Source organism: Microtus pennsylvanicus, chromosome 12 (assembly GCF_037038515.1).
Source record: "Microtus pennsylvanicus isolate mMicPen1 chromosome 12, mMicPen1.hap1, whole genome shotgun sequence".
NCBI classification, from domain to species: domain Eukaryota; kingdom Metazoa; phylum Chordata; class Mammalia; order Rodentia; family Cricetidae; genus Microtus; species Microtus pennsylvanicus.
This window is the reverse complement of record NC_134590.1, coordinates 70,408,733-70,433,141: the sequence shown is the minus strand read 5'-3', so window position 1 is coordinate 70,433,141 and position 24,409 is coordinate 70,408,733. Positions and strand designations below refer to the sequence as shown.

At 43.1% G+C, this 24,409-nt stretch overlaps 1 protein-coding gene across 1 annotated transcript in view; it reads right to left on the bottom strand.

Moving 5' to 3' along the window:
• The window catches only part of Abca13 (ATP binding cassette subfamily A member 13), a 408,645-nt gene that overhangs the window by 202,382 nt on the left and 181,854 nt on the right, over positions 1 to 24,409 (bottom strand). The window contains exons 37-42 of the mRNA XM_075943386.1: positions 22,153 to 22,290; positions 20,954 to 21,134; positions 18,757 to 18,975; positions 11,375 to 11,571; positions 4,524 to 4,681; positions 3,021 to 3,251 (exon numbers count right to left, since the gene is read on the bottom strand). Of these exons, the coding sequence (XP_075799501.1) occupies positions 3,021 to 3,251; positions 4,524 to 4,681; positions 11,375 to 11,571; positions 18,757 to 18,975; positions 20,954 to 21,134; positions 22,153 to 22,290 (1,124 nt within the window). The remainder of the gene's footprint in view (positions 1 to 3,020; positions 3,252 to 4,523; positions 4,682 to 11,374; positions 11,572 to 18,756; positions 18,976 to 20,953; positions 21,135 to 22,152; positions 22,291 to 24,409) is intronic.

Genomic DNA, 24,409 nt, shown 5'->3' with positions numbered 1-24,409 from the left:
CCTCCCCACGGCAGTTTGCGATTGCCTTTAACTCCTGTTCCAGAGGATATTACATACTCTTCTGAACTCTGAGGGTTCATGCATGCATGTGTTCCACACATATGCACTTGGGTACAGTCAATGTATGTAACATGAAATATCTACAAACAGAATTGTCTGGGGTAAAATTGACGCTTTCTCTATGGTAACTCATCTCCAAAGGTAGGCATGTCTTCTGAACATAATTACATAAACAATTAAAGTTCCTGTTTTTGTGGGTTCAAGTAATTATGGGTTGCAAATACCCAGAAAGAACACCATGTTTGTATTAGACATGTGCAGACTTTTTCTTGTCCTTGTTCTTCTGAAAATTAACCCGAGTCATTTGGTTAACACCGATTACGCAAGCACTCACAGCACAGCCTACTTTCTAGGCTGCTGGTTTGTATTGTGGTGGGGAAGCATAACACTCCCAAAGCTCCAACTCCTTGGGCAAGTCACAGAGGAAGCACAGAACTTATTGTGGTGGGCATCATGAAGAAAAGACAATGAGGGGACCAGGAGAAAGCACTGTATGTTGATACAGAGTCTGAACTTGTAAGCTTTCTTCCCAGGTTGACCTCATATCAAGGCTTCTGGGACCACAGCAGGAAGCAACTAGCTTAGGGTCACGGTGACGGTAATCACTGACCCCAGAGAGTAACTCATAGACACTGTGAACACATATTTTAGGCTAGTATTTTTTTTTTGTACTTGCTTCTTCATGCTCTACTTACTCTATCAAAAAGAACAGGGTGGATATAGTGTGAACTGGTATTCTCTAGCCCTGTATGACAATACAATAAAGAGCAGTGCCCAAGTCAAAGACTATAATTCATTCCCAGAAATCTTCCGTCCACATGCAGATCCACCCTTTATGAACTGTATGATCTGAAGTAAGGAAAGTAGCCTATCAAAACTCAGATTCCTTGCTTAGAAATAGGAACAAAACCATCTGAAGGGAGCACAAGGCATTCTAAATATCAAAGTAAGGACCTTGCAAGACTGTGAATCTTCTTGTTTTACTCTTACCTATGAATATTGACTTCCAACAAACTATATGATGGCTGTTATCAGTTAGGGGCTTTGATGGCCATCCCTTGCCCATGGAGTAAGCATTCCAAGACCAAAAACTGTGCCTGAATTCTACAGATAAATAGCTGTCACTAAGTATTCATGGAGGGTGAGTATACCTGAAGAATAAAATTCAGAATTGCCCAAGTTCTTTATATAAAATGGTATGGTATTTATACCCAGCCCACTGACATTCTATGTTATACATCTCATCTCTTGACTATATATCATATCTGAACAAGGCAAATATTATAGACAAATAATTGTTAATTTCCAGAGGAATGAAGATTATAAAGTCTTCACATGTTCAATACAAACGGCATTATTTCTGAATGCTTGCAACCTGTAATTACTTAAACCCACAGATACAAAACCTGTAATTGCACTTCCGTTCCCTAATGCATGCCTAAAGTAAAGTCTGATTCAGGAATTAGGCACAGTAAGAGATTAATGGCAACACCTAATAATAAAAGCAAAGTAGAACAATTATTTATAAGCTACTCTAATAAAAATCAGGCAGGTATAATTTCTCCCTCCTGTCTCTCCCTCCCCCGTTCGCCCCACAATGTGTTCATTTGCTGGACTGTGTCTAATAGCCATAGTTTACTATAGGTACCAGAACAGGGACAAACATGACTACTGCCGAGGAAGGGACACATATGTGCACCTAAATTTCTCAAGGGTTGCCTTGCCTTCAGGACCACAAACCCAGCTGTGTGTCTTTTAGTCCTAAATTCGTTCTAAGGTTCACTCTAACTTAGAAAATTAGCCATTTTAATCCCATAGTTATCCAAAGTTTCTAATATGTGGTTCACATTGATAATGCCTACTAATAACAACAACAAAAAATGATTGGTCACTGGTATTATTTCTGAAACCAGTAAATTAAATTAGAAGTTTATTTTAACTTTAATGTTCTGTCTTTCTTTTGGGTTTTAGTCTACAATAGTTTCAGTAGCTAAGAGCAAGATAAAATTAAAATTTATAAGTAGATCACATGTAGGTGTAATATTAGGAACTCACACAAAGACTGCTTTCAATTGGATTTTGCAGCTCAGAATTTTCCTTCAAAGGAAATATGAGCAAACTCTTGGCTGGCCACTATGATGGGATGGCACTGAGGAATGGATGTTCTCAGCTCAGTTCCAAAACCTGACAGTGCGAGGTATCAGAGTAAAGAGGGAGCTTGGGACAGGGAGAAGACCTGTGTTCAGTACCACGTAGGTGGTAGACTATCTGACAGTTGTCTATTTGCACGGTGTATAATAACAGCTCCCAAGCAGAGGTCCACAGAGAAGGCAGGCTCCTCCACCACTGAAAACTTACTAGTCATGTACAGATTCCAGTTCAAACACATCTCAGGACTCAAGTACAGGAATGCTATTTGCTTAAAGAGTAGCCAGCAGTGGAATGTGTTAAATTTGGGTTTGGGCTTTGACTATACATGACTGTAGCAATTGATCTCAGGTGTCAACAAGATGAGATCTGCAATCACTAGGAAGATGAGCCTCTAGGGATGGTCAATGGGGGACTATCTCACTAGTTTACTGAATGGGGAGACCCGTCCTGAAATGAGTTGCTCTGTTCCTTGGATGTGGATCCTGGCTGAATAAAAAGGAGTCAACTAGCTGAGGACAAACATTCACCACGCTGTGTGTCCTGACTGTGGACGCACTCCTGCCGACATGATATCCCTCTCATGCTAGACTACATATCCTGGGACTGTAAATCAAAATAAACCATATTTTCCTTAGGTTGCTTTTGTCGAGGATATTTGATCACAGTAACAGGAAAAGTAATTGATACAGTCAGGGCTAGAAAATAAATAATAAATAAATACACACAATCGTCTCCATCGCTTCCCCATTCGTCCATCTGTCTCTAAATATGGAACTAGCCATAGAAATAGAAACCACATCAGCACGTACCTCTTCCAAGGTGGTGTCTGAGATGCCATACCCCGTCAGGTGTAGGTGCTGTAAGTTCTGATCCAGGGCCTGGCAAAGCCCCTTGAAGCAGGACTTGTCTGCATCCTTGGGGATGGTGTAGGTCAGCTCACCTCCACTGCTATCTTTGAGGAATGCTTGGGGAATATAGACCTGTATCAAGGATGTAACACGAGCTACATCCTTGGGCTCCTGGGTTTCTAGGACAGAGGGCTACGAGAAAGAGAAATGGGTAAGAAGGCAGCAAGGAAGATCAATCCAGATACTGAGTTCTTGAGTAATATGTGTTATTTCAGATTTCTGACAGATTGCTGCATTTAAGCAGGAGGGGGCCTTTCAATGATGTGTTACACATTTTCTCTTCTTTGTTAATGTATACGTATGTGCACACAGGGACATGCGCACCAATGTTGAAGACAGAGGACAACTTGAAGGTCGTCCTCGGGAAAACTGTCTATCTCCTTTAAGGTAGGGTCTCTCACTGAACTTGGGGCTCATTAATTAGGCAAGTCTGGCTGGTCAGTAAGTACCAGGTATTCGTCTTGGCCTCTTAGCACTGGGATAATAGGTATATATCATCACATCTGGCATTTTATGTGTGTTCTGAGTTTCTAACTCAATGCCTCATTTTTGCAAGACAGGCACTTTACCAGCTGAGCTATCCCCAAACCCCTTTTCCAATTTTATAAAACATATATCTACACTGGTAAACATTAAGCCTGCTTTTGACCCATGTGCCCATACTGGTTCCAAATGCCCTGGAGACATTTAGAATGATGAATTGGAGCAAAGCTCTCCTTCCCAGAAAAATCATTATGGAGACTCAAGTACTAGTAGTGCAAAAACTTGGGTCTGAGTATTTCCAAAGGGAGAACTAGGAATCCTAGTCAAAGAGAAAAGGGCCTTCTCTGAATAACAATATAATCACCTCAACTAGAGAAGAGACACTCAAAGCAGTCAAGGGCAGACAAGGTGGTCACCAAGGATAAGACAATCATGAGGACCTGGAAAGTGAGTTTCTGGATTCTAGTCCCAGGGTCTCTGCTCCTTTCCTGGCTGACAATATGCAATAATATCTACAGTCAGAACTTAGGTTTGATCACTCAGTTCCTGATCATAACTGCTCCACCTCTTAGCTGCTCTGCTTCTAGGACAGGCAAGATTCGAGCCTCCAGAAGGGAGTATCACTGTCAAAACAATTTCTAGAACTCCTTGGCCAACTGAGCTTCCTGACAGCTGTTCTTGGTATCTACAAGGTCACTATGGCCCCTCTTATGTTTCTTTCTGGAAGATTAAATGAACCCTGGGGTTCACAGAGGATAGCCGTCACTGTTCGGGCCTGTAAGGAGTTCTTTGGACTCCTGAGACGTCCTGCACCTAAGGCCTCCAGTTGGACATTATTGTTGTACAAGCGTCCTGCTTTGTGTCAAGTGACATGTGTCGGACAAGGCTTCCCCAGTGAAATGAAAGAGCGGCACTTCTTACTTGTTTGGTAAGCGTCAGAGTGAGTCCTTGGCCATAGGTCTCCTTCAGGCCTGCAGGAGGAGCATAGCATCTGAGCTTCCCTTGCTGGAGCACAGCCACGTGGTCACTGAGCATCTCAGCTTCATCCAGGTGGTGGGTTGTGAAGATGATTGTGCGACCTATATCCAAGCACAGGATGCATCAGAACCAGCATAACAAGGGTCCTTTCCTAGGAAGGGTGGACTGGGACAGGACTGAAAGAGAGTAACAGTGCTTTAAATAGTGGGGACCGGAATGGTGCTGTGTACAAACATAACCAGGTCTACTCTGAGAAGTTTCCCAAAAGGTATTGGTTGCTATTTACACAAACGTCCTCCATGCCTTCCTTCATTAGGCTTGGGAAACCGCTATGCAATAAAGGCCCTGAGTTCAGCAGCTTTGTTTTCCAGGCCTAAGATGTAATAGCATTAAAATATGTACTGCATCCTAGAAAACACTTAGAAACCTTGAGCCACAAGAATGTGGGAGACAGTGTGGGAGCTGAGGGTGGGGAGTTAAGTCATGAGCCTTCCTAGGGGGTAGAGATGCTGAGTCCAGCACTCTGCTTCTGCAGAAATGCATGCTATGCCCACAGGTGTCTACAATGAATTGAGAATTCATTACCTTTCCTTGTGAAGAAGAAACACTCTGATTTACCTTAGGAAAACAGAAGCCAGCAAAACTTAGGGTATTTGAGGAAAGATATTTCAATTAATATAAATAGATAATGTTCTTGCTTTTAGCTACTCTTTCCCCATTGGGTCAAACTGAGCCTCATTTAGCTGGTCTATCAAATAAAAGAAACATATTCATTGATTCTGGTTTCAAGAACAAATCTTTAAATAGACAATGACAAACCTGATTTTAATTTTACTTAATTTCATATTTTTCATAAAGGAGAAGGATTAAAAGGCCAAGAGTCTTATTCTTTTTGTTCTCTCCTTGATTTTGTTTTTATTACTTTTTGGTTTGATTTTATCTGATTGTTGAGGCTGTATCTCACTCTGTCTAGACCAAGCTGGTCTAGAAATCAGTATGTAGCCCAGGCTAGCTTCAAGTCCACAGCAATACTCCTGTCTCAGCCTTAGGACTGCTGGGAGGTGAGCCACAGTGCTTGTCATCCAGTTAATCATTTAGGATCCATCCAGAAAGAGCAATGAAAGGTAGTGCAGAATACAACAGGGAGTGGAGTACCCAGTGCCATTTCTTACTGTAGAATGCATTACAAAGACCATGGGCAACATCTTGGTCTTCTAGTTCCCAGATGCTAAGAAAATGTACTCATGCCTGACCTTGGACCATCAGAGGCAAATTAGTTATTTTGATTAGAGATGTCCCACAATTCAGATGCATGTCCCGATACAATACGATACTCTAAGAACAGACATCCATTGAGTCAAGATTCTTAAGGAAAATGAAAGGAAGAAGGGTAAGGTGCGGAGCTGAGAGAGTAGAAAGAGGAACAGAGAAATGCTGGATAAATCACACAAAACTTCAGTTATGCAAGGTGGTAGAGTCTGGAGACCTGTTACACAACACAATAGCTACAGCTATTCATTGTGCATGTAAAAATTACTGAGAGATTAGCCCTTCAATACACACACACACACACACACACACAATGTTCATTTGTAAGGTGATAGGCATGTTAATTAGCTCTGTTTAATCTTTTCTCTTAGACAGAGACCCACATTGGAGCACCGGACAGAAATCTAAAGATCCAAATCAGGAGCAGAAGGAGAGAGAGCATGAGCAAGGAACTCAGGACCGCAAGGGGTGCACCCACACACTGAGACAATGGGGATGTTCTATCGAGAATTCACTAAGGCCAGTTGGCCTGGGTCTGAAAAAGCATGGGATAAAACCGGACTCGCTGAACATAGCGGACAATGAAGACTACTGAGAATTCAAGAACAATGGCAATGGGTTTTTGATCCTACTGGCTTTGTGGGAGCCTAGGTAGTTTGGATGCTCACCTTACTAGACCTGGATGGAGGTGGGTGGTCCTTGGATTTCCCACAGGGCAGGGAACCCTGATTGCTCTTTGGGCTGAAGAGGGAGGGGGACTTGATCAGGAAAGGGGGAGGGAAATGGGAGGCGGTGGTGGGGAGGAGGCAGAAATCTTTAATAAATAAATTTAAAAAAAAATAAAGTTGACCTGGCCTCAACTAGTTTAGGGTGCTTGTATAATAAGGCAAATGCATCCACAGAGTTTATGTTTAGAGAGAAATCCCTATTTGCCATCTTATGTCTCTGCGTAATTGGGCATGCTTGTGATTAAAACCAGATGCACTATGGGAAGAGATACCCACAGTAGAGAAATGGTTATATAATGTATTCACTCAATCAAAATAGAGAACCACCCCATAACAACCAAGCTCCTTCTCTTGAACCCATAAGGGAAAACCCCCAAATAATTGGGGTCATTGAGGACTTTAATTCATGTGGCCTGCTGTCTGTCTCAACAGTGTATTCAACTTACTGTATCGCTTTGCTTTGAATAAAGTTTCCTCACAAAAAAAAATCAAAACATGTACAATTTTTACTTGTCAAGTACTCTTTACTAAAGCTGGAAGAGATAAGAAAGCGAATAATTCCCAACGAATTTAGATTACAGCCCCAGATATTTGATCCGTGATGGCTCTCAGTGGATGCTACAGGAACCCACGATACTGCTCTATCCTCAAAGCATATTCTAACAAGCCATTACCCTGCTCTTTCTTTCTGATTCTGGTGGTGCAGCCCTCCCTATCCAGACGTTATTTCCAAAACTTACAGTTCCTGAATGGACTTCTTGTGTATTTTTTAAATGATGATAACCTCTCATGTATGGAGAGTCCACACACCAGATATTGAACCACATGCACTTTCTCAAGCAGCTCATTGACTCCTTAGAGCAATGGTTCTTAACCTTCCTCATGCTGAGGCCGCTTAATACAGTTCCTCATGATGTGGGAGATCTCCAGCCACAGGATTTTTCTGCTGATCCTTTATAATAGCATCTTTGCTACTGTTATGAATCATGTTGCAAATACCTGATACTCATGATATCTGACATGAGACCCCTGCTGAAATGGTCCTTCGGTGCCCAAAGGGTTGCAACCAACAGGCTGGGAACTGTTTGCTTGGAGAAATGATCCTATAGGACAGTGTGATAGTCTCCTTTTGCAACAGAGAAAACTGCAGCCTGGAGGAGCTTGGCCGTCTCTCTGACCTCACAAAGGAAATGGACAGCCTGTCTGAAATCTGGTCTCGGCATTTGTTTGTGATGTGCCACCTGGCTCTGGTGCCTCTGCCTCATTACTGATCTTTCCAGGGTAGACACTGAAATGCTGGCACCAGGGATGATCAAAAGCTCACACTGTCCACCAAAGAACAACACACACACACACACACACACACAAACACATACACACACACACACAAGACGCCCAATAGACTGAGCATCCAGTGCTCAGTGTTCTGATGGGAAAATGACTTTTCTCCTCAGCAGGTAACATTTGTTTCCACACAGTCTTTCTCACAAAGCCTGGTCAGTTGCCAGTTGAGGGTGTTTACAGGAACAAGCTAAACATTTTCATTTTTGAAGACATGTTTGCCTTTTACTACTGTCTAGCCAATCTTCTTACAGGTTATTCATTTTGCACTCCAATCAGTACAACAGTTCCAAAGGGGTCTCGCAAACATGAAAATAATCGCTATTAAACAACACGGAATGAATCGCAGAGTTTAATGAAGCCTACCTTTTTCTCAGACCTACACTGCAGCTGTCTATTCTGACTATTAAACTCTAAACGGCCCACCAACTAACCACCCAAGAAAGGGAGAGCTGGAGGGTGAAGAAGATAGCTGGGAAATGCCATCCTTTGGACACGATATGACTGCTACAATATGAACTCACAGCAGTGTGGTCACATGCCCAAGACCAAGCCAAAAGTTGCTGGGTAGTAGGTGAAGAATAATTATTTCTTGGGGATTCTACCGCTGCTAGTTCTCCTATGCTCTGGTAGAGATGGCTCCACCCCGATGTATTGATGTGCAATCCTAACTGAAGTTCGAAGGGGGAATGTTGGGAGTGCATGGGAGGAGATGGAGGGGGAAAGGAGAGATACTTAGGGTATTTCATCATATACATGTATGGGGATGCTCAAAACTGAAAGCAGACCCCAGAATAGGGCGAGAAGGGGTTCCCAAAGAAGCATTTGCAGTTGGAGGTTGCTGGGATAGAGAAATCCATTGTTCTTTAAGGTATGGTTAATATTAAGTTGTTTATGCCCCAGCAGATGACACAACACTCGTACACATATGTGTAATACTAGCTGAACTCAGTGAGCTATTTTTAGAAAGCATGAAATTGGAAGTGTAGTGTGTCAATAGGGCAGGGAGAGTTTGAGGGAGGCAGTGAGGGATGGCTACATGGAAAATACATTATATACGTGGACTAATTTTTCAATGAATATTTTAATGAAAAAGTATGGAACATTAAAATATAATTAATATATTTTAAACAACTCTATCTCTGATTCTTAAACAATAATTGTGGGATTGCTCTGTTTAATTTGTGCATTTCACAGAGCAGGGAAATTATAATCCATTCATCTAACCTCCATCCATCTTCTTTACCAGTCCCACTCAAAGTGGCAGGAAAGTAAGGGATCCAATCTTAAATTTTAATCAGTGCCCATAAGCTGCATTTAGTGTTTTCCACCAGAGTTTCCCATTTTCTCATTCCAGGTCCTTCTTCTGTTCTCGCAAAGGACATGCAGGAAAACGGATCAAAGAGGCAGAAAAACAGTTACGAGTGGGGGTGATGCCTGTCGTGGCTGAGACCCACAGCACTGTCCTCTCAGCCCCTGCGTCTGCAGCCTGGGCAGCGGCTCTCTCAGGTAATCCCACCTGAGTGCTTCATATTCCATGCCTCCTGCTTAGCTGAGGCATTCTGGTTGCAGACCCCGAAACCTGACCTGGCCTCCAGCAAGACAGCTCCAAGGGCAGCATCTCTCACAAGCTCTGGCTGCCTCTCGGGGCTGCAGCTGTGGATCTTGGAAGGGTGAGGACGCCAGTCCCTGATGCTTCCCAGGGGCCCAGCATCTTGACCTCCTAGTCAGCTTCATAGACAGGACCTAAATTCTTCCCCTGAAGCTGCACAACCCAAACCAAGAGCACATGGGACAGCAAAGCTGTATCTGCTGGCTCCATTCCCCAGCTCCTCAATCTGTGTTCTCCTTTTGTAATTCCTCAGAACTGCGGGACAGAAGGAACAGAATCGCTGCCTATTTGCTGAAGAAAAGGGCAGGCTCTAGATTGTTCTTTCCCCTCTCCCCCCGTTCTTTTCCTACAGCAAACCCTGATCTACTGACAAGGAAACTGGAGTTTTAAGTCAAGCAAAAGAAAAGTGGTAAGCTAGGAAATGAAAAGTGTGTGTGTGGGGGGGGTGACAACATTTTATAAGATTGTGCAACCTGGCCACAGAAGTTTTGATAGTCCTTCATCAGCACTGAGATGAGCTTCATTGATTCTCATGTTCAGTTCAAAGCACGTTTCTATGTAAGATGCCTCTAGCATCACTTCCTGTCTGTGTGGAGTAGGGAAGCAGGCAGAAGATGAAAAGCAGCAAACAGTTGCCTACCCAATGCTTGCAGTGGTAAATGAGCAATAAAAAGAGACATATGGCCCCTCTTTGGCAGAGACGTGTTTCCCCCTTTGTCAGCTTTCTCTAGAGATGTAAGACTACCACACATCCATCTCACCATGCCTCAGCTTCCTTGTGTAACAGAAAGTGCTGTCACTTAGATCCTGAGGACCTTCCAATGGTCTACATGCCAAGGGCCTATTTGTCAGCCTGATATGTTAGCGGTAGGACCATCTGGAGATGAGGCTTGCTAGAGGGAAGTTAGGCCCTTTGACCATGTCCCTCCTGGGCCTTGCTTCTATGCCATCATGAAGTGATCTTACCCATCTACCATAACATACTGTACCACTGCAGGTCCAAAGAAAAAGGACAACTGTGGGTGGCACTGATTGTCAATTTGAGTAGCCCAGAGTCTTTGGAGAAAAGAAACCTCAACTCAGGCAGAGCTGTGGATACAGTAGTGAGGAATTGTTTGAATGATGATTGACATGGGAGGGTTCAGCCCATTGTGGTCACCATGACCATCCCTGGATCTGAGGGCCTGAGCTGAATAAGACAATGAGACAGGAAATGGCCCAGAGAGTTAGGCATCAAACCATGTCTGTCCATAGTGCCTGCCTCCAGCTTCCTGCCTTGAGTTCCCGCTCTGACTTCCTTCAGTGATAGAATATCACCTGCAAGTATTTGGTAAAATAAACCCTTTCTTGCCCAGGTTGCCTTTAGTCAGAGTATTCTATCCAGGCCACAGCAAAGCAAACTAGAATGAGAACCAGCCACTCATTTACTGGAAGCTTTGATATTAAGAGCCCAAACAGTCGTTTTATCCACAGTAGTGGAAAGCTGCCTAACTCAGGAAAGTTTGTCTTTGATGACCTCTAATTGCATCCTTTCATCTTTCATGCTTCTAAAATGGAATGTAATTTAGACAAAGCCAGCTTCAAATGACATCACCTATAACTCTAACTCACTGACTGTATCATTTCTAATATTGACTTAAGAGATCAAATGCAAAGTAGGTATTCTTAGTATTATAAATATATTAGCAAACAAATATATCATAAACTATTAGAATATCTTACTTGTTCTGAAGCAATATCATGCACCCTCATTATAATATGACTTGCTTCATATATACAATAGCCAACCTTTTCTCAAGCACAGCATTGTGGAGAGAGAAAGGGGAATGGGTCTCACCACCTACCTTGCCGGTACTTGAGTAGAATATCCCAGAGGCTGCGACGGGAGCAAGGGTCTACCCCACTGCTCGGCTCATCCAGAACCACTGTCTTTGACCTGCCCATGAAAGCAATAGCAATGGAGAGCTTCCTCTTCATGCCTCCAGACAGAACTCGAGCCGCCTTATGCTGATGCTGAGTTAGCTCCACTTCATCAAGAGTTCTGCAACAACAAGAAAGTCCTCATCTTCTTCCTGAATACCTGAAAGCTTTGCCCTGGGTTTCATGTCTTGTACAATGGCTTACTGTGCCTGAGGTCTTTGTAAACTGCACAGGGTCCTTGTGGCAAGAGTTAGGGATGCTAGGGTACACACTAGGCACAGTATCATTGGGCTTATAGGTGGGCCAATGACACCATGTCATTGCATCAAGCATGATATTAGTCATGGTATCTAAAAAGTGTTATGTGCGGAAAGTACTTTGGTCAACTCTCCTGAGAACCATCTCTCTTCTCTTCATTCAGGCCTCCTGCAAAGAAGGGACCTGAATTCTTCTAATACATATGGAGAGCAGTACATTAGCAAAGGCAAAGCCCCAGGGTTCACCAGAGGCCTTTAACTCACTGGCCCACTATGCATGAAAATTTAATGACCTCATCTAACCAAATTTAATCTAATCAGGAATTTGCAATGATGCCGTGTCAAGTGGAAATCATCAATAATCACTAACATTAGAGTAAATCTGCAATTGTCCTTCAGTCTTGACTTTGAGATTTCATAAAACTAACAAAAAGAACTTTTTGTAGTGATTGCTGTTTTAAACATATTTTCATATATCTTGATCATATTCTTTTCCCTCTCCTAACTCCTCCCAGATCCTTCCCACCTCCTTACCCACCCAGTTTCATGTTTTCCCTCTCTGTAAAAATAAAATCAAGCAAAATAAACAAAAAATCAAAAAGACAAAGCAAGCAACAACATGGAGTCCATTTTGTGCTCGGCAATGTGCAATGAGTAAGAGATTCTGGAGCACTCAGACTTATATGGGATGTCAAATCCCTCCCCCTCAGAGCTCAGGGATCCATGTGGAAGAGGAAGTAAAAGGATTTGAAGAGCCACAGGTGATGAGCAACTCCAAGGAAACAATGGCTTCCCAACACAACAGGCCTGATGCCTGTTTAAACTCACAGACACTAGGTCAGCATGCACAGGTTCAATACAGACACAATTTCAGCAAGAAGAAGGGGCAGTGGACACAAAGCCCCATTTGTAAAAAGAAGGTTTTTTGCAATTGAGAGCTGCTGGGAGAGGGAAAAAAATTGTATTCTCCAATGGAGTAACACAGGGTACATCAGCCATCCTCCATGGCAGGTGGCACCATGCTCAGGAGTAGTTGGCTAGCAAAAAAAAAAACAAAAACAAAACCTTTTAATGTGGTGTTTATTCCTCTTGCTAGGAGCCCCCCTTTCTTGCATAATTCCCAAACCACTATGCTTTAATAACAGTTCCTTACTCTCATTATATATTTTCAGTCTTTCCATTTCACTCTTCCCTAAGCAGCGAAAGTGGAGCCCCTCCCTATGAGTGACAGGACAGGCCTGCTTAGCACTTCTTGACAGCCTACAATTGAAAGGTCATTCGGCGGCAAAGGAGGAAGCTTCTAGACAGGTGCATAAGAATCAGAGGAGCTCCGCAAAGCTGAGCTTCAAGAACTCTTGGCTCCTGGAACACTTCCAGATTCCCAGCAGAGTAGCAAGGGAATGACAAGGACTTCCTCGTCTAATGAAGAAGGAGAATTTTCTTGTCAGTTTCATTCTCTCTGCCTTTTCTGCCTGACGCACAGAGAGTACTCAAATCAGCTTCCTACTGCCTAGTTTCCAGCCAAGAAACAAGGCAGTTTGTGTTTAATCCAAGCCTCAGAGTCTACTTCCTGCTTGTCACATCTCAGCCTAATCTCGGGCAATCACTATGACCCTATTCGCTAGTGGAGCCATGGTTTAAAAGATCCTGACAGGAAAGAGGAGAAAAAATGTTTCGGCAAGTGCCTGGACTCAGTAGTCTAGCAACACCTTGCTGCATGGACCATTGGAACATAGTAAAGGACAGGAGACCATTTACCTCAATTGACGGTGATTAGTGATAAATGAGTCAGCAAAGAAGACGGACAAGAAAATAAGTTTTCAAAAAACTGTCAAATGCTTTCAAACTTGCCTGTGCTGATTATATTTCTAGCATACCAAAGTGCTTCCTGTTTGTCTCTTCTATGGACAGCATTCGGGGCCTTTATCATGTCTAAGAAGCACATGTAGATGTCGTGTTGATGAGTCCTATTGACGACTGTACCACTGGCATTTAAATCGATGGATACAACACCAGCTAATGTCAGTGGAGTCAAAGGACATGCCTCTTCTCCAGATAAAGACACATTGCTAGAACTGTAGTTAGTCTCTTAGGTATTGTGGAGGAGAGTATGAAAACCACTCTCAGGGGCTGGAGAGGAATCTATGGCAAAACCTGATCATTCCCAGCCTGCTGGTTTTAAGGCATGCTCATGTGCTTAGATCAGGCATAAATATCAGAGAACAATAAGCCTCTTGCAAGCATTACCCAGGTGTTATCATCTGTTGTTTTGTTTCGTTTTGTTTTTTCTTTGATTTTAAAATTCTAAGATTACTCAAAGGCTAGTGTTTTCCTAATTATGGAGGCTTGGCAAATCAAAAGAAAATGGATAATTTCTGTGAAATTACATCTCTGTTTTCTCATAATAAGACAGGAAATCTCCCTAATAAGAATATCATTAGGAGGCACAGAAAGGGAAGAGGACTTTTTCTCATATGAAGTCTCAATTATGTAACCAAAAATGTGTCTGGAAACTTCTCTTCAATCATCCATTCATTTATAGAGCAAAAGTTTATTGACCCTTTATAGTGCAGGGCACCTGTCACCTTCCAGGGGCAGAGAAATAAGTCAAATTTTGTCTGTGATTCAAGAAACTCAGAGTCGGGTGGAAAGGCCAGATAAGAAATTACAATAAATACAAAGGAGCTAAGCCCCGGGTTCTGCAGGAATGCCCTGTGACTCTAAAGGAAGTGGCGGAAGGAGTCAGCCAGATGGACAGTGAGATTTGGCAAGGTGGCAATGTTTGATCCGTGTGTTCCAAAGAAAGATGCAATAAAGCTGCCAGGACCTGGGGGGAGATGAATGACATGTGCTAGAAACAACAAATCCTAATCTTGCAGCTAAGAGGAGGCCACACAATGAAGCCTGGGTAAGACAGGGGAAATGGGCTTGAGTCAAGTCTCATATCCATCATAAACCCTCTATCTCTCTCGGTCTAGATGTACGGCGGGTGACTCATGATTTTAGGACCAGGCTTCTCCCATTTCCTCTAAAACTGCTCCCCTTGAATCCCAGGTCACCAGGAACTATCACCACTACCAATATTGCTGCCATATGCCAATCCAGATGTGTTTTTAGTCTGCCCCGTTTCTAGGTTTACTCTCTTGGGATTCTTAGGAATTTAGTATTCAGTGTGTTCCCTAGCACTGGGAGTTTTAATAACTTACGACTTCTAGAAGGATCACTGTTTACCTGTGCAGGGAACTTCTTTTCAAACTCTTGTGTGCGTGTGTGTGTATGTGCATGTGCATGTGTGTGTATATGTGTATATGTATGTGTGTATATGTGTATATGCATATGTGTATATGTGCATGTGTGTATGTGTTTGTATATGTGTATATGTGTACATGTGTGTGTATGTGTAGCGAGAGCTTCACATGGAACCCAGGCTGATCCTGAACTTACTACACAACAGAAGATAACTTTGACTCTGATGTTCTAGCCCCAACCTCCCAAATATGAGATAACATCTGTAGTAGACAATCCCCAGCTTATGCACTCTTAACTCTAAAATAATGCTGAACCTGGATAAGGGTTCCAGACACTCCGCCTTGCCTCTCACTGCCTGTGTGCTGCACCACATGTACTATCTGGAGAGACCATCTTTAGCTTCTTTAGAGGTCCCTTCGCTGCCCCGTAACCAGCACGTTTCCACCACGATTCTCTTCCCTAGCCCATCGAATCATTCATCCTCTACTGAGCCAGCATCAGCAGTGGACAGACAGGACGTTACAGTTCCTGTCTTCATGCCATCCCCTAACTTCCCAACATGGCATCATTCCAGTTCTCTGTTCCCACTGGGGGGAAAACTGCTATTGCCATATCCCTTGCTTTCCCTCCTTACATGGCTCCAGGAAGACCTCCATACTCAGACTTCTTTGTTGAAGGTCATTAATGGTGTCTGTGTAGTAAATCAAAGGTCAGTTCATCTCACTTAGCCCTGCAGAGAATTGAGGCATCCATCCCTCCATCTTCCTTAAGGAGCCAAATTCACTCTTCCTCTTTCTCTGCTCCACTCTCTCTTAGCTGGTACTCCATCTGACATCATCATGGGTTACTATAGACACGGCTCAACCCGTTATTCTCTCTCTGCTCCACTTCCATACACTGACCTCACTGCACACCGAGATAACCTGCCCCTAACCTGAGTTCTATTATGTTCATTGAAATGCTACATGGTAGCAATACAGCAACAGCATTTCAATCACTCCATGACTGAAGATGTTCCTCTTTTGGCTACTCTTGCCTTCCTTAGACCAAAGGAGAGGCAGAACAATCTGCCTCTTGACAACTGTTCCCTCCACGGATGGTACAAGATCTGCTTCCTCCTTTGAGCTCACATGGTAATGAATTCAGACCTTAAGGAAAACAAGCTGTGCTACAGAACACTAATCAGAGGTATGTTGGCTCCAAATCAGATGTTTTCAGTTTTCCCTCCCTCTAATTGAGAACTACGGTCCTAAAACATGATCTCATTCTGATTGCTTTTGTATAAATTGGCTTTGTTGCTAGGTAACATGTTGTGAATTGATAACAGTTAAAGGTTGCCTAGCACCCAAATAAGAAAATGAAGCTTATGTGGCATCGTCAGGAACTAGATTTAATCCCCCAGTCACAATCACAGTAGAATTTGCTATAGCCCAACATAGATACAAATTTTCAAATTAAATAAGTATGTAGACTCTAGATTTAAATGCATATTGTGTATATACTTGACATAAAAGCAAAGTGACTACTATATTAAGAGGCAGAAGGGTACTAGCAGGAGCGGGAGGGAGCAGTATAGAGCAATGGGAATGAGTATGAGCAAAGTGCAATGACAAACATGTATGAAAATGTCACAGTGAAGCCCATCATTTTGTGTGACAGCTAAAAATATGCAAAGGCAGATTTAATGGAAACAAGTGACTCAGGTCTTTATAGTAAGAAGGAGTATGCTGTATGCAGTTAACTGGTTATCTAATATATATTTAGTCCAGACAATCATAGTATTTTCATATTGAGGACTAACTCAAGTCTGAGATGGTTTTAAGGAGTACAAAGTATATATTTAGTTTCATACAAGCACAGTTTTTTCATACTGAGGACTAACTCAAGTTTGAGATGGTTTTAAGAAGTAAAAAGTAAGCATGCTCTCTGTACAATTAAGAGATAATTGCTACGTACATTATTTCTGCTATCATTCATTCTACAAAGGTATTATAAGGTGAACTGAGAATAACATTTTGTCGTAGAGAACAGGCCAATGGGGTGACTTTGGAGAGAGAAGGAAATGGAGAAAGAAGCATTTAAACCAACTTTGCGGTGCCATATACCACTTTCCACAAGGCTCCTGTCCCTTGAGGATCTTTTCCAAGACTTTAAATTTAATTTGCATTTGACCCTCAGAGAGTGAGCATCTGTCCAGGGGGCACGTTTGATTTGTTTTACATATGCCCTTGTCATAGCTGGTGTCTAAACACAGGCAGCTATCTCAAGTTGAAATGATCTAAATGCTGCTCTCTTCCCGGGCGGGCAAAAGTAATCTGTGCAGCCATACATTCCTCTGTCGCTTCCTCCTCAAACTCTGCACTGAGAGACTGGGGGGGGGGGGGAGCTGCACAGGGGGTTCCCCTGATGAGCTGCTTTCACATCCTGGCCTCCTGGTTCCGGAGAAGTATGTGAAGTCCCCATTCTGAGTGTGTGGTCTTGTTCTAACAAAAGAAAGCCCATAACTCTGCTTTGTCCTGTCGATATAAAGTATTGTGTGTAAACCTAGATCATTCTGCATCAGATAGTCTGTTCAGTTAAGACTTCAGAGAACCATGCTTCTGAGGAAGCTTCCTCAAGGAGCCAGGGTTCCCTCACCCCTTAAGATCTCTACTAAAGGATGTTAGGAGACATGATTTGACCACATTGTAAAGGTACTGCCACCTGTATTCATCAGACACACTGAACATAATTGGTAACAAATAACTTTCTCCTCTTAGGCCATCATAGTGTTCACAGGGGTCGGTATGCTGTAGTCAAGGCAGAGGCACTAAAATATCCTAGAAAGCCCTTCCTTCCCTGTCCAGTCTGTCATCCTCGAAAGAGAACATCCTCCGATCCTGCATGCTGCAACCCAAGGTAAAAGCTACGTACATCTGACTTGTGAGAGCTTTGGGGCAGACCTTCACATCCCTGTTTGAGCAGCTCATCTCTCTAAGGATAAACTACCATGCCTGCAATTTGGAGACAACCTCCATATTTGATCTTGGAAGATAACTGGGACCACAGCATGTTCTCCACTTCCAGAAGATTCTCACGAACTCCCACTGGCCTACTTCTCCTTCATCCCCACCCCCATGTTCACTGCTACAAAACAAATCTTTCCCATCACCCCACTCCACCACCTGCCTTCTCCTCAGTTTCCTATGTGTCGCCTTTTTCATTCACATCCACAGTCATCCTGTGATGTGACGGCGGACTGGAATAATGCGATTGCTGCCCTTGTAGCTGCTATTCTAGGTTATCATTAGTGTTTCTCTCACCTGTGCTGGGATGGGTGGGGAAGCCAACAGCAGGTGTGCTGTTTCTCTGTCCAGTCTCTCCCATGGCTGTGTGCCTGCTGTGGCTTAGAGATGCCTACCTTGCAGACGAATGAAAATCTTCAGTTCATTCACACCTGATAAATTTGCTGTTCCTTAGCATGCCAAATAGGAGTCCATCGGCACGTTTCCTTGTCTTCCTTTGCATTGTGTTTATTCCAGATACGCAAGCCTTCTAGCCCCTGTCTAGATACTCTTCCCATGCTGCCTCAGTTCTTCCCCCATTTCCAAGACAAACAATCAAATCTAGTTCATTTCCAGAAAAGCCGTCTCTAAGCTCCCCAGGGCTGTTGGCTCCCACATACTTCCATATGCAAGATCCACCTGCTATTATCTTTCCTTTCCACACACATACAGACAGATGATAATGATTATCTCCGCATTCTTCACCTGCACGACTAAGCAAAGACATGTAGGGGAAATAGAGAACCGTTTACTAACCTGTCGACCTGCTGCTGTCGCTCCTTCTTGGCCCACCAAGGTGCTTTTATGGCAGCAAAGAGCATCAGGTGTTCCCGCACAGTGAGGTTGTCCAGGAGAATATCCTGCTGTGGACACACGCCCAGCTCCTCTCTGATCTTGGACAAATCTGTCTGCAGGTTCTTGCCATTTATGATGATCGTTCCAGAAGTGGGAGGGTAGAGCCCCATCAACATGGATCTGCAGGGAACAAAGATCATCATGAGCAACACCGGAAGCTCAGAACATCAATGAGACACTCAGATCCCAGGTGGTGTACGCAGCTTACAGGGAACACACACCTTCTGCTGACCAGTTTTCCACACGGTCAGTTAGAACATATGGAATTCATGGGGATATTGGTCTGTCCAACTTTGAAAGGCTGACCTACGAATGTGCCCCACCTCCCAGAGGACAGAATGTGATTGTAGACCTCAACAGTTGCATCACACTTAGGTGAATAGTCTGAGAGAAAGAAGGTAGACTCAATTTCATTTATATGGAATTCTGGAATAAGTAAACAAATTAGCAAACAGGTCAGTGGCTACTCAGGGGCCAGGGCCAAAAGATGATACAAGACATCTCAGAAGGGAAAAGAAATGTTCTGTGTCTTCACTGTGGTATGTGCTCTGATGTTAGACAAACATGCCCACTCTTACTGAACTATATACAAAAACACATGATACTGACTGTACAAAAGTTATGCCTTAAGAAATTCAATTAGCAATTCTTTTTATAACAACTTTCAAACCTATTTGGGAATTCAACAAAATAATAAATGTAATGATACCTCAAGTATCCTTGGGAGTTGGTTTAACAATAGCCCCCTTACACCAAAATTTCAATATTCCAGTTTAGTGTACAAAAATTGCCGTATGGATATCATCTATATCATTTTTCTATGCTCTTTAAATCATTTGTTTATTGTACTTTTGAATGAATGTTGACAAGAAAAAACTAACATATTTAGGGCAGATGCAATATTTTTCAGATTGTTTTGATCTGTGTCAGGCAAATCTAGGGAAACGGAATCTGGGGACACAGAGATTCAACTCTATCATTCTGCATGAGTTTCAGAGGCCTTTGCTGTAAATGATAAAGACCCAGTTCAGTAATTGGCTCTCAGGCTCCAAGCACTGCCAGAAAGTAAGAGGCAAGCACTTAAGATGACTCCAAGTGTACTCCAAATATCACTAAAAGCCAAGTCGTTAGTGAACCCTGAAACATCCAGAGCCTTCTTTTTTAATTCTCATCATTCTGCAAGACAGGTGCACCGAGATTCCCTGGTAAGACATGCATATTAGCAAACGTTTGCTGAGTTATAGTATGTTCTCAATTTGCAAGTTCCAAGAAAGGAATAACCCTTTCGTTCTATTTCAGTGTGTGAGGTACAAATACAAACACCCCATGTTCTTCTTTTGATTTGTCTCCAGCGAGCGCTGCTGGGGCCCCACAGACACCACATTTCTGCCGTCCTCGCTAAGGTGGGGACCACTTCCTTCTCATCATTCTTACTAACCATACGTTAGACCTGTGCACATTTGCTGAGAAAAAGAATAAGGAGTGGTTTACTCAAAAGACACACTCTGTAATATTGGCAGTTAGCCTTCAACACGGCTGTTCCTCAACCAGCTCAAGGCTATGGATATTTGAACTCACTTCTCCCCATCTGGGGCTACATGATTGAATTCTTTAATCAAATCTGAAACCACTGGATCCAAAACCAAAATCCAAGACTTAGCAAGAAAAAAGTCAAAGAAAAAGAAGAAAACAGAAAAGCAAACATTCTTAGTTTATAGAGATTTTGCTGTTCTTTGTCTATAACTATTCAAATAAAATTATGCTTTAGCGGCTGTCAAAGAACTTAAAAAGATTAAAGTGAAACATGTTGGATTATTTTTAATAAATAAATAAAGTTTGGTGTATTGTAAAATATCCATCCACCTCTCCCCTTGGAATCTACTCCAGGTCTAAAATATGATTGAGGACTATGGGGGCAGGGGACATGCTTTGGAGAGAGCTTGTTCTTCTGAATCACTAAGCTTTCTATTGAGATCAAAGCAAAATAACAACAATAAAAACCTAAAAATGGGAGGATAAGAAGGAAAGAGGGATGGAGATGGAGAAAAGAAAAAGAGGGAGAAGGAAGATAAAATATAGTCTTGAAAATGAGACACACATGATGGTTGTTTTCCCTGCACCATTGGTTCCCAGCAGGGCTGTGATCTGGTCTCTGTGGAAGGTGAGGGTCAGCTCTTGGACAGCTACTTTGTGGCCTTCATATTCCTTTGTCACCGATATTAGAGCCACTCCTGGGGTACCTCCTTCCAGCTCTCCTGGGCCATTTTGCTGTGAGGACCCTGTAAGGAGAATGGACATTTACCATGAAAAGATTTCAGGAGCCTGGAAAACAAGGCCTGCACTATCCAATCATCTGTTCCTTTGGAACAGAATCCTGGCTCCGGGAGGCAGGCCAAGCACTTCCGCAGACTTCATTACAGAAAACCATGAGCACAACGTGTAATGGCAAAAATACACAGAGGCCACTGACAACAAAGCTTTGATCTCTTCTGATAGGAGAACGCTGTGTAAGGAAATAAAAATAGATGCACAAAGGGTCCTGTAGACATGGGAACTAAACAGGCTATTTACACATCAGTGTCCACAGGAAATCTTCCCCTGACATAGGAGAGGATAGTGGCTGGTAGGGTATATTCTGCAGCTCCTACCCATCCATAATCTACTTGGTTAATTAGAGTTTAAAATTACTTTCCAATATTCACTCAGAATACAGATCCAGCACGGTAGGATCTAGCTGGTCCTTGGTGACCCATCTCCATTCACAGGGGCTCCGCTCTGAGTGACTCTCATGCCTGGTCCACAGTCAAAGGTCACAATGATGGAGAATGAATGACATCAGTGGTCCTGCTCTCCCTTGTTTAAGAAATTTTACTGTCTTAAATAAAGTCCCTGGTCATAAGAGGAAGTGATATTCTTGTTCATAGAATAATCACAGATGTTAAAATATGTAAAATCATTTGGAAAAATTGAAGTGTGCTATACTTGGCAGCTGCTTGCTTTTCCTTTTAGCTTTCTTACACCTGTTCATTTTGAATTTTAACAAACTGTAATTCACACATACACACACAGAAATCTATGGAGAGGAGCACCACAAATAGCAGGTGACTGGTCCATCCCCAGCTTCCAGGGCTATGGACATATCACCAAAGCATTGCAGATCAACCCTGCGGTTGTTTCAAAGCCCAGAGCCCCAAATGGGAGAAACTTGGAATCTGTACAAAATGTTAAATGCCTACATAGAAGTGAAAATCAAAACTCACCAGAGAAAATGTATCCAATAGAGCTTTTGTTACCCACCTTTGCTACCAAAGTCCTCGTTGAAGAAGAATAAACCGGAACTCAGAGAACATCGCCGCTTCTCTATCAAACCACACACACTTTTCCAATAGGATGCAGTGAAGGGGAAATACCATGGTTTCCCTAGACCAAAAGTTCCTTAGGAAGCAAGATACGGCTAGAATTAGAATAATTATTTTTCCATGTACATGAGCATTCTGGAGCACCTAATCTCTGTTGTTGTTTGATTTTTTTTCCTTTTTTATTTTATTTATTTATTTTACATACCGACCACAGTTTTCCTTCCCTCTTCTACTCCTGCCTCTTCCCCTACCTCCCTTCTACCCACACCCATCCACTCCTCCTCTGTCTCCATTCAGAAGGGGTAAGGCCTCCTTCCCAAGAAAATCAACAAAACATGGCTTATCAAGTTGAAGCAGGACCAAGCTCCTCCCCCTTGCATCAAGGTGGGGGAACCATCCCTTTACAGGGAACAGGTTCCAAAGAGTCAGCTCATGTATCAGAGACAGATCCTGGTTCCACTGCTGAAAGTCCCACAAAAGAGCAAGCAACACAACTGTCACCCATATGCAGGGGGCCTAGGTTGGTCCCATGCCAACTCCCTAGCTGTTATTGGTCCAGAGCCTGTGAACTCCCACAAGCTCAGCCCAGCTGTCTCTGTGGGTTTCCCATCATGATCTTGACCCCTCCCCTTTTCCCCCCTCTTCAACTGGACATCCAGAGCTCAGCCCAGTGCTTGGTTGTGGGTCTCTGCATCTGTTTCCATCAGTTACTGAATGAAGGCTCTGTGATAACAATTAGGGTAGTCACCAGTCTGATTACAGGAGAAGGACAGTTCGGGCACCCTCTCCACTACTGCTAGGAGCCTTAACTGGAGTCTTCCTTGTGTTTTCCTGGGAGATTCCCTAGCACCAAGTTTCTCCACAAACCCATGATGGCCCCCTCTATCAAGATATCTCTTTCATTACTCTCTCCCTCCATCCCGCCCCCCAGAAACAACTTAAGATTCCTCTCAACCGAAGAATGGGTAAAGAAAATGTGGCACATTTACACAATGGAGTATTTCTGAGTGGAGAAAAACAATGACATCATGAAATTTGCAGGCAAATGGATGGAACTAGAAAAAAATCATCCTGAGTGAGGTAATCCAGAACCAGAAAGACAAACACAGTATGTATCCACTCATAAGTGGATATTAGATGTAAAGCAAAGGATAACCAGGCTACAATCCTCAGCGCCAGAGAAGCTAGGTAACAAGAAAGACCCTAAGAGAGATACATGGCTCTCCCTGGGAAGAGGAAATAGATTAGACGTCCTGGGTAAACTGGGGGCGGGGGGAATCGAAGGGAGGAGTTGGGGGATCAGGAACATGAGGAATCAGGATCAAGTACATAATCTAACTAATCCGAATGAAATGCTAATAAATTGCATTACGCACCACATACAAAAACCAATCATGAAATGGGGTGGCATGTCCCCTTTTGAAGGGAACCCAAAATATCCCTCCTTGGTTTAAGCTAGAACTAGCTGCTAGCCTCTCTCAAATCTACTTCCCCAAGTGACCTAGAGATATAGTGAGCAAACTTGAATAAATGCTGGGCGAGAAGCCCTCGTCTACTACCGTCAGACCCCGTGATGCTATTGCTCTTCTTTGACCTGTCTTTGATGTTTGCAAAGGTTGCTAGAACACAGGAGCATAGAGTCAGTGTCTGAGAAAACTATTCAGAGAGAGCTTCTACACAGAAGGATAATTTTTTTTCTTTTTTTTTTTATTGAGAAAAGGAGAAAAAAAACAAGTTTCCACCTCCTTCCAGCCTCCCATTTCCCTCCCCCTCCTCCCACCCTTCTCCCCCTCCCCCCACTCCTTCCCCCTCCCTCTCCAGTCCAAAGAGCATTCAGGGTTTTCTGCCCTGTGGTAAGTCCTAGGTCCTCCGAGGGAGAACATGAGCAAAGAAGTCAGGACCACGAAGGGTGCACCCACCCACTGAGACAGTGGAGCTGATCTATTGGGAGCTCACCAAGGCCAGCTGGACTGTGACTGAAAAAGCATGGGATAAAACTGGACTCTCAGAAGGATAATTTGTAACTCTAGCAGTTCCATATGAAACACCACCACGTTCTTGAAGCACATTCTCCAGGTTCACCTCAGCCCACTTAGCATTCACTTCACTTCATTTCAGGTAGAAAGAAATGAAAAGTTCTCTATTTATTACCACATCCAAATCTGTAACTAACACACACACATACACACACACAC